The sequence below is a fragment of the Propithecus coquereli genome, unplaced genomic scaffold (genome assembly GCF_000956105.1).
Source record: "Propithecus coquereli isolate 6110/MARCELLA unplaced genomic scaffold, Pcoq_1.0 Scaffold41, whole genome shotgun sequence".
In the NCBI taxonomy this organism is placed as follows: Eukaryota; Metazoa; Chordata; class Mammalia; order Primates; family Indriidae; genus Propithecus; species Propithecus coquereli.
The window spans coordinates 7,611,565-7,621,818 of NW_012149841.1; the positions used below are offsets into that span (position 1 = coordinate 7,611,565).

General features: G+C 51.4%; 1 protein-coding gene across 2 annotated transcripts; it reads right to left on the reverse strand.

Annotated features, from left to right (window-relative positions):
* Positions 1–3,848: 3,848 nt before the first annotated feature.
* MYCN (v-myc avian myelocytomatosis viral oncogene neuroblastoma derived homolog) lies at positions 3,849–10,041 on the reverse strand. 2 transcript variants are annotated; one of them, XM_012653070.1, is made up of 3 exons: positions 9,739–10,041; positions 7,624–8,533; positions 3,849–5,357 (listed from the first exon to the last, which is right to left on the reverse strand). In XM_012653070.1, exons 2-3 carry the CDS (start codon positions 8,414–8,416, stop codon positions 4,756–4,758), a joined length of 1,395 nt encoding a protein of 464 aa, XP_012508524.1. In that variant the 5' UTR covers positions 8,417–8,533; positions 9,739–10,041; the 3' UTR covers positions 3,849–4,755. The 2 variants fall into 2 exon arrangements, with proteins under 2 accessions (XP_012508524.1, XP_012508525.1); XM_012653071.1 differs by having other exon boundaries at positions 9,432–10,041.
* Positions 10,042–10,254: the final 213 nt, after the last annotated feature.

The window sequence follows — 10,254 nt, forward strand, 5'->3', positions numbered from 1 at the left end:
GGCCAGCCACTCTCCCCACTCTACTCTCAGCTCCCCCCCGTGCCAGGTGGGCCTTCCTGACCCACCTCCCCGCTCCTGGGCATTGCTGAACTCCTCTCTCCTCTCTACTTCTCCTCCACCGCACTCACCACTGTATTAGATACTATTAATTTATTTGCTTACCGTGTTTCCTTATATTGTTGTCACTCACTCCAAGACTATAAACTCTAGGAAATCAGGGATTTGGGAGAGTTTTTTTCTCTTTTGTTCATTGATGTCTCCCAAGCACTTAGAATAGTGCTTGACACATGATAGCTGCTAAATAAATATTTGTTGAGAGGGAAAGAGAGAGAGGAAGGAAAAGGAAGAAAGGAAACAGAATGCTCAACACAGAATGCTCAACACAGAATGCTCAACACAATGCAGGTTGTATGTGCTTCCTCTGAAATGGGAGATCAGCTCCATGGCTTCTATGTATTTTCCAAATCTAACAACCTCTGATTCTGAAAACAGCCCAAATCAGGATTTTCAAAACACAGCCACCACGCGGATTAATGAAACTCAAACCCAGAAGACCCAATTCCCTTAGCTATAAAATGGGAATATGATGAACTGGTTGAAAGTCCTGAAGGATTGTGAGGTATTCAAGCATACAAAGGCTCGGTAAGCTCTACGCTGCTGCACACGGGTGGGAGGCATGACAATATTTGTCACTCCGAGTGCAGATAATCTGTGGCCTGTGACAAGTATCTGAGCTGCCACACAGGCCAGTGGTAGACTGGCTTCCTCCAGCAGAGAGCCCCAACCTCAGCTTTCGGGGGCCCGTCTTTACTTGCCTTTGTTCATTAGCCCCCACTCCTAGTCCTACCTGTCTCCCCTCCTGGCCGTCTGTACAAAACCAAGGGCTTTAACTCCTCCAGACCACAGGCTTCCTGAAGACAGGCCTGTGTGGGCATTTTATCTTCACTTCCCTAAAGCTTCCAGCACGGTCAGTACCAGATGTTCACTGATGTCTAATGGATGCCTTTTCCCATCCGAATTAGCCTGGGAGCTTATAAAGCAGGGTGGCAGGAGACACACTAGTAGTGGACATCTGCCCTTGCTCCTTCCTCCGCTGCCGTCTGTTGTGTTGGCATCTGTCAGGCCCTGTCATCTGTCAGTCACCCAGCAGAGCTCCGAACCAGAGGCGAATGAGAGCCTGATCTGCCTTAAGGGAGCCCTTGGGTGTAGGGGGCCCAGGAGGGCGATTAGGGCAGCTCTTCCGTCTCCAGAGGGCACCAAGGGTGAGTGCGCAGCAACAGACGGCTGAAAGAGTCAGAAAGCCGGAAAGGTCCACCTGGCATACCGGAAGGTGTCCTGAAAGAGACAACAGTGAGGTTGCTATTCAAGGTCAAGAAGAATTTCAATAAAGGGAATCTGGATAAGCCAGGAGGAGAGAATGTGGTGAGACAAGTCAGAGGTGAGCTAGAGCGACCCCCTGAGGCTGGCCTGGCTGGAAGGACAAGGATGTGGAGGGCCGCAGGTGATGGCACCGGCAGAAGCGCTTCTGTGCCCGGCTTGAGGATGGGGCCTAGAACCTGTAAGTGGCAGGGAACTACTGGAAGTTTGTACGCAGGGTCAGTGACTTAGATGGACTAGTATGGACCGTGACAGAGATGGATGGGCGAAACAGGAGGTAAGGAGAATACTACGTGGACAGTAAAGAAGCCGGTGCCATGGAAAGAGCACCGGTCAGGTCACTAGATCCCAACTCTAGTCCTGGGTTCAGCCACTAATTCCAACTGCAACGTCCCATCCCCATTGTGTGAAGTGAGGTAGTTCGATGAGATGATCTCTACGCTCCATCTAAGTTCTATAATGTAGTGATCTGACATAGAGCACTTTCTCAGTCTCAGAACTGCTCTTGGAACACAGAGGTGGTTTCTCATGTTATTGAAACGACTAGTTCAGTTCTTCTGTGACTACAGCAATTACTTTATAGGTAATTGCAGGGCTAAATTGGGTGATACATTCCCTCAGCTTGGTCAGAAAAGGCAAATATGTGATTTTTTTTCACTTTGGTTTTAATATTTTAGGTACATATTTATGACCCACTGAATGCAAAAAGTTGTGTTATATAATATAAAGAACATAAGAAAGGTGGTTAACTCAACAATGAAAAACAAGAAACCATAAACTTTTAGAAGAAAAGAGAAAATGGAATGTAAGAGATGTAAAAGGGCATGGAGTTTGGCTCTGAGCTTCCCGGTAGCCAAAGCAAAAAGAGAACATAGTAGGAATTGTATTTTAGTGGCCTCATTGGTCTGGACAATTTTCTTTCTTCACAGTTAGAGTTCCATCTGGCATACTCAGGTAGGCCCCTTATGGGAACCACAAAAAGAGAAATTAGAATAATTGAGCTGGGCTTCAAGAATCTCAGATGTTCAACTAATTTGAAGTCACTTAACTTTCTTTTGGTTCATGCATACATAAAGGAGGTGCAGAGACTACTGAGCAATTTGGGGCCTGCTAAATGTAAATGAATGGATGTCGTTTTGAACAACAATTCAAAAAGGACTTTCAAAAAGGGTGTCATATTTTCTAGTCTAGGGATGGGGACCCATAGAAGGATTAAAGGGCATTTTACTTGATTTTCAGCAGTCAGACCAGCAAAGAGATGCCGGTGGCAGTCCCACCAACCTCACATCTCTAAGGCGCGTGCCTAACCAAGATGAGGACCTCAAGTTCTAAACTCCTACTTGTCCTTATAAAATGGCCAAGGCAGGCGCAAGCCCACAGGACCTGGGATCTCCCATCTCTGCCCCGGCAAACTGTGCGGCCAGGCAAGCAAAGCTGTCTCATCCCGTTTCCTCTTAGTAAAGCAAAAGGTCTTTTTTCAGCCGAGAGCTAAAAATCTGAGGTGAATGAAATCCTAGAGAAATAACTGAGTACAACCTGTCACCCAAAAGAGAAATAGATTATTTGCATACGTTTAGTTCTGAGAAGCTTGAGTGCCTCATAAGCAAGGGTCTTCCATCCCACCAGGTAAACTCTCTGAAACTTCTCCCTAACAGGGAGCTGAATTGTCTCCCTCCAATCCATTGGTCCTGGCTTTGTCTTCCAGAGCCTGCAAAGGTAAGTGGTGTTTGCACAGGGCAACCCCAGCAATCAAAATGCTGCCCTGTGTGATAGGAATGGCTAGTAGAGAAAGCTATACTACCCATACGGGGTTTCAGTGTGACGCCAGGGTCTCTCTTGCACCTGGCACTTGATCTGGGCTACATGGCTGTCACTTCATGAGTTACAACTGGGTAAATCATGCTGTGAGTTCATTGAAGGGAGGGACCAACTTTCATCTTTTTATCCTGCTATGATGCTTAGCCTTGAATCTTGCGCTAGTCCTAGTAAATTTTTAAGAATGAATTCTCCTTGGAGACAAACTATGCTCTCCACCAAAATATAAAACTTTCTGCCAATGGGATAAATACTAACAATGCCAAAAACAGACAAGTTAAACACCCTATGTCTGATTTTACTTCTCATTCCAAAGGGTTGATCTGATGATGTTCCAGCTTAATTTCACTGAAGGGCCAACATATATAAAAGTGTTTTGTAAACTATTGAGCGCTATTGTTATTACACAATGCAAAGAGTCGTTAATAACGTCTCTCTTCTGTGTAATGCCGGAGAATTATTCTTAACCTCCCCAAACTCAGTCTCTTCCACCCAAATGCAACCCATCCCCCCAACCCAGATTGTATAGACATAAAAGGACCGCACAGATATAGAAGGGCTAACTGTGGGAACTAATTTTCTCTATGTTATGGATTATTTATGGTTGCTGCTTAAGGAATAGTTTAGTGCTATTAAGGAAAAAGTTGAGTTGCATCATTTAATTGCTATTTATTTTCATAAACATGAGGTATTTCAAAGTGCTATAAGATGCAGCACTAAATATATACATTTTGAAGAAATTAAACACAGAACTTTGCATTTACCCAGTTCTATGCACCAAACATGAACAAATACATTAACAGGAAGAAACAGGCTAGGAAAAAGGCATATATATATAGTAAATTTCTTTACAAAAGTTTCTTAGTTCAAAAAGTGATAAAGTAATATCTACTCAAAACTTTCACAACTCATTTTCATACGAAAATATAAGTATCAAATTTAGTTATGTATCAGCATCATACTAAAGTATACAGGCAGTGTAAGAATTAGTACAGTACATAACAGAGATTAACAATATATTTGTATACAAAACATGCTCCTCAAACATTGAGGTATTATTACAGTACTTAGGTATGAACTTCCAGTCTAATACTGGCCGCAAAAGCCACCTCTCATGACCCAGGACGCATACAAAAGGCGGGTGTGTCAATGGTATTTACAGAAATGTTCCCCAGGGGTGTCCAGTGGCAACCCCCTTACGTGGCATCTGCTGGAACGTAAGCACCATTTTAAAAAGAAGGAATGACTTTCTGTGGTTTATAACTTGGAACAAACAAGGTGACTTCAACAGCCCCAGAGGCTCCCAACTGTCATGAACTCCCACCGCTGTCCCGGAGGCGAGGTGGAGGAGGCCGCAGGGCCACCAGCATCCCGAGACGCAGGCTCTCCGAGGTCCTGCCAGAACCCCACTCGGGTGGTCCTGCTCCCCACCCAGGGCCAAACTCGACAGGGGATCGATCTGAAAGTAAACCAACATTCTTAATGTCAACACAATGTTTGTTTAAAAAAAAAAAAAAATCAAAATGTGCAAAGTGGCAGTGACTGTCCAGTTTTGAGAAGCGTTTAGCAAGTCCGAGCGTGTTCAATTTTCTTGAGCAACTGCTGCTGTCTCGCCTGCAATTTTTCCTTTTCCTGCAAAAGCTGCTGCTCTTCGGCCTGAAGGGAGTGGACATACTCGGTGGCCTTTTTCAAAATGACCACCTTGGCGGCCTTCTCGTTCTTCACCAGCTCCGGCACGTGGTCCCTGAGCGTGAGGAAGCTGGACCGCAGGTCGTTGCGGCGCTGGCGCTCCAGGATGTTGTGGTTGCGGCGACGCTCGCTGTCCTCCGAGTCAGAGTTGCGGGGGCTCAAGCTCTTAGCCTTTGGGGGGATGATGCTCTTGAGGGGACGTGGGGACACCTCGCTCTTAATTTTCTTTTGGGGCGGTGCCTCCTCGCTCTCCACATAGGGAGAGGGGGCGGCATAGTTGTGCTGCTGGTGGATGGGGAGGCATCGTTTCAGGATCAGCTCGCTGGACTGAGCCCTCCCGGGGCCCAGTGCATTCTTGGGACGCATGGTGATGGTGAATGTGGTGACAGCCTTGCTGTTGGAGGAGGAGCGCCGCTTCTCCACAGTGACCACATCAATTTCCTCCTCTTCGTCTTCCTCTTCGTCATCTTCATCATCTGTGAGCAAAAGATGGGAGTTACTCTCATGTGAGACACATGAGAATGAAAGTCACGAAATCTATCCATGTTAACATGGCTATGTCTCTTCCAGCAGGCCCTGACACAGCTTGCTATTGCGATGGGTCCATCAATGCAGATGTAGACAGAAATGTATTTGTTTCAGATCTCTTTAAATTAAATATATCTGGAAATACTCTGTCCTTCCCCATACTCCTGCTAAGCTTTCAGTCTCCACTCGACTTTAGCAGGTGGTAGAATAGAAAGAACCTGGGCTTTGGGGTCAGACAGAAAGAATCCTGGCTGTATGGCAGACTAGTTGCATGACCCTGGGCAAGTTATTCAACCTTTCTATGCCTCAGTTTCCTCAGCTATTAAACAGCGATAATATTAATACCACTTTGATAGATAATATGTAGACTGAACATACAGCAGTGCCTAGCAGCTCAGTAAATGGTAGCTGTTACCATAATCACCAGTCTGCCCTGTAGATTATTTACATTTCTATCTCCACACTTAAGAATTGAGGCTCCTCATTTTAGGAGCCTCATTTAGCAATTTACATATGGTTGTGTTTGATTTTAAGTCCTTCAACAAACTTGAGGAATAATTTAATTAATTGAGGGGAAAAAAGTCCCTTTTCTTCCACCAACCTGAGTCTTATACAGTAAGCAGTTTTTTATCTAACAACCGTCAAATCTTAACTACAAAGCTAAGATCCATAGTCGGTATAAACCCCCAAATGGGAGCAGCTCTCCTCTCCAAGTCACCAATAATAACAGCAACAACAAAAACATGTAGCATCATGCGTGCATTTTTCCCCTCTCTTCATGGACTACCACACTGGAGTAGAAAATTATTGTTTAAAATGCAAGCATGAAAATCAAAACACATCTTCTGTTTGATCTGAAGGGGACCGGAAAGCTGAACAATTGTGGGATTTGTTCTAAAGCCGAAATGTGAGGCTGTTCCAGTCTGTGGGTCCCTTTAAGCCAATGTTTTGGTTTTCTGCCAAGAAGACAGCTGTTGGAAGGAAGTGCTTCCTCACCGAAAGCTGTCAAGGCACAGACATTAAAGGGACAGAGCCGTTTCAAACTAGAGGCTTATCACCAAGTTTCCTTCCAGGAGCCTCAGAAAGATCTGTCCTCAGCCCCAAAGGAAATTTAGGATTTTTATCTACTGGCATTCTGAAAACACTGGTTTTCAAGGTCCAAGGGGGCCCCAGCTGCCTGCTACAAGGACAAGGGCTATTCCAGTGTTTGGGTAGAGGTCGTACCTCCAGAGCCCCAGGCAAAGGCTTGGTTTTAACCCTTCCCTTCAGCTAAAGATGCAAACAAATGCACACAATAGAACTAATCAATATGCGTGCATTCCTTGAGAGGCTGCTAAGTGCCCACCTTCACCTTCAAAGGCACTAGGATACAGAACACAACTGGGATCTCAAATTAGCCCTGGAATTCGCGCTAGAAGACAAAACTGGACCCTGTTTTCACTGCACCCTGGAAAGAGAAGGCCCCTAGAGAATGTACACAACTGCTGTTGCACTTGCCGCCAGCTGCTGAAGGGAGGGAGGGAGGGGGACCTCCACCACCCTCAGCCTATGAGATCCTTGGCCCTTTTACTGTCCACGCATGTCGCCGCCTGCTGGCCACGCACCAGGAGCAAATAGCCCACCACCCACCGAGGATGGGGGGAGGTAGCTAAGTATGGGAAAAAACAAAAAAGAAAGAAAACCCGCACTAGCCTTCTGTGCAATCTCCCTCAAACTTCCTCTGCTCTAAATAGGATTTTGCACAACCCTTGTTGTGTCTTCTTGGGATGCCTTTCCCCAAACTTGCCCTGGGACAGAGAGTCCCTTTCCGCCCCGGCGCTAACAGGTTTCTGTCCAAGCAATGCACCCAGCAGCCTCCTAACCTTCTACCCACTTTCGCCACCAACTTTTCCCAATTTCATTCCTCGCACAACACGGCAAAAGAGAGGTCGGGGACGGGGTGCGGGCCGGTGATGGCCCAGAGGAAGGCTCCCAGGAGAGGGTGGAAGCAACTTCAGGGAAGGTGTGACTTGGGGGAGCAGCCGCTTTGCAGCAGCTTTCACTCAGCCTCTCCTCTTTACCCCGGGGACAGACTTGGAGAAAACAGGACCTCTCTGCACCAGCGCTGCGTCCAAAATGCTCTCTAAAGCCAAGACGCGAACACTAACAAAGGGGACGGAGACCCCCGGAGTCCAGTACCCCAGGGAGGCAGCCGGGGCCGGGCTCGGTCTTTACCTGAGTCGCTCAAAGTGTCCTCTCCGGAGGTGCTGAGGGCCTTGTGGTCGCCGCCGCTGGCCGGGCGGCCGCCTGCGCGCGGAGGGGCGGCCACCGGGGCTCCGGCTGGAGCGGCCGCACTCGCCCCCGAAGCGACCGCAGCGCCCGCCGCCGGGGCACTGGCCGGGGCGGAGGGCGCGGGCGCCGGCTCCCGCTTGTTGACCGGGAAGGGGAAGACCACGGCGGGATCCACGCACTCGGCTGCCGGGTGGGCCAGCTCGGCGGGCAGGGCGGCCCCGGCGCGGCCGGCTCCCGCAGCCCCGCCGTGCCCGCGACCGGCAGGGCTGGCGGCGCCCGTTCCCGGGGCCGGGGCGGCGGAGCCGGCGGCCGAGGACCCACGGCCGTGCTGCAGCTTCTCGCTCACGGCGCGCTCCAGCTTCTCGCGGGCTGAGAAGCCGCTCCACATGCAGTCCTGGAGGATGACCGGGTTCTGGGTGAAGCCGCCCAGTCCCCCCAAGCCGAATGCGTCCTCCTCGGCCGGGCTGCCCCACACGTCGTGCTCGGTCAGCAACATCTCGGTAGCCCAGTACGAGGACTGCGGGCTGGGCTCCGTGAAGCCACGGCTGGGCGACAGCGGGGGCGTGGGCAGCAGCTCAAACTTCTTCCAGATGTCCTCCCCTGGGGGGGTCGAGTCGGGGCCGCCGAAGTAGAAGTCATCTTCGTCCGGGTAGAAGCAGGGCTGCAGAGAGTCAAACTCGAGGTCTGGGTTCTTGCAGATCATCCCCGGCATGGTGGACGCGGAGCAGCTCGGCATCGGCTCGCCTCCCGGCAGGCGACTGCAGACTTCTTTCCGCTCCGCTCGTTTTAATACGGGGGGCGCTTCCTTCCCGTGGGGGGCGCGGAAGGCGGGGGCCCGCGTCAACCTCCAACACTGCAACCGACAGACACACCGGGAGAGGGTGGGCAAGCGAAGCAGACGGCGGGGACAGGCAGCGGGCGCCCCCTCCAGCCCCGTCCCCCAATCTCCCCTCCAAGCTCCCCACTCCGCCCAGTGCTCCCGAAGGTGAAGGAAGTTCTGGCTCTCGCTCCCTCTCTCCCTCCCTCCTTTTGTGTACAAGCAGTCTACGACAGGGGGTGGGAGGGGGCATGCAGATGCAGGGGGTGGTAGCGTGGCTCGGCAACTTTGGAAACTGCCATTTCATTCACACAAGGCTCTGGCTGGGGGAGGGGGCTGTTCGAGGCTGCAGAATCCCAGCTCTCTCCAGCAGCACGCCGACGACCCCACTTGCACCAGTGTGGGGCCAGCTGCTCGGAGGAAGCCCAGGGCTCTCCGACCCAGCTACCGGGTACGGGATTCCGAGTACCCTCAATCCCCCCTTTGTAAAAATGCAACCTCGGGAGAGCAAAGGATAGCAGGGGATTTAGAAAACTTTGCAAACGGAAAAAGCCTTTCTCTAGGCAGAGACCAACAACAGGCACCCAAATCCACAAATCGCCCCCACAAAATGTGAGCAGACGTCCCTCTATATTCAACCGCTGCAGGGATACTCCTGCCAATAGCTTATTTGGAACCTCTTCTAACCCCACCCCCACTCTTCCGAACCCCCAACAGCGTCCTCTTCCAAGGGAAGGGGGAGGCTGAGCCCCGGTTCCCAGGAATGGTGCAGGGGCGCCCGCGCGGGGAGGGTCTCAGGCAGAAGCCGCGTCTCCTCCGAGCTGGAGTAGCAGTGACCCAGATTACCACCGCTGCGGCCTCGCCCCGCCTAACCCTTCTTCTTCCTCCGGGGACACCCTTTGGAGAAGAACCCCAGCTTACGGTAGGGACGCACCGGCTCTCCGTCAGCTCAAACAGACAAATCTTCTAGAGCAGGGGGAATTTCTTTTCTCAGAAGCCATTACTACCCCCTGGCAAGGGCTGCAGAAGGATTAGGGCGGGTCTCTTCTAGCTCGGGTGCCTTCGGGGCTGGAACTGGCGTTTCAGGGAAAACCCTGAGATGGTTTTATTTCGGAAGCAGAAAGTCCCCCGGGCATATTCCGGCGCCCCGGTGCGCGAGTGGCGATCCCGTCCAGGGCTTGCCTTGCCGCCGGCGCTCGCCGCTCCCGGGGCGCCCGGCGGTTTGCAACCCCTCTCCTTACCTCCCGCCGACTGCCAGGGATCCAGAGGCGATTCTACTCGGGTGTCTCCGGGTGGGCCGGGGGGCGGGGGGGCCTCGGGTGGCTGCAGTCTGTGCGCGCTTGCGCCTGGCTAGCGCTCGCTGGGCTCCAACCCAGTTCCCAGGAGCCCCCCGCATCCACCCAGCGCGTCCAGACAGATGACTGTCACAGGCTGTGCTTTGAAGCTCGGGGGATATTATTAACTGAAAAATCTGACACACCCGGGGGGCGGGGAGAGGAGGGGGCTGTGGCGCAGACGAGGGGCTGGGAGAAAGGCAGAGGAAAACGGCTTTACTCCGCCCTCTTGATTTCCATAAAAATCAGGGGAGGCGCCAAGGCTTTCGCGCCAAAAGCCACTTGCTTTTCTTTGCAGAGAGGAGCCTGCAAAGCTGGGAAGCCCGGGGTGTGCTTCTCCCGCCCTTTTGGACCCCCGGGCTTGCACCGGGTGCACTCTGTGAACCAGCTGCGCGCCGAGCGGTGCAATGCAGCGCCCACCCT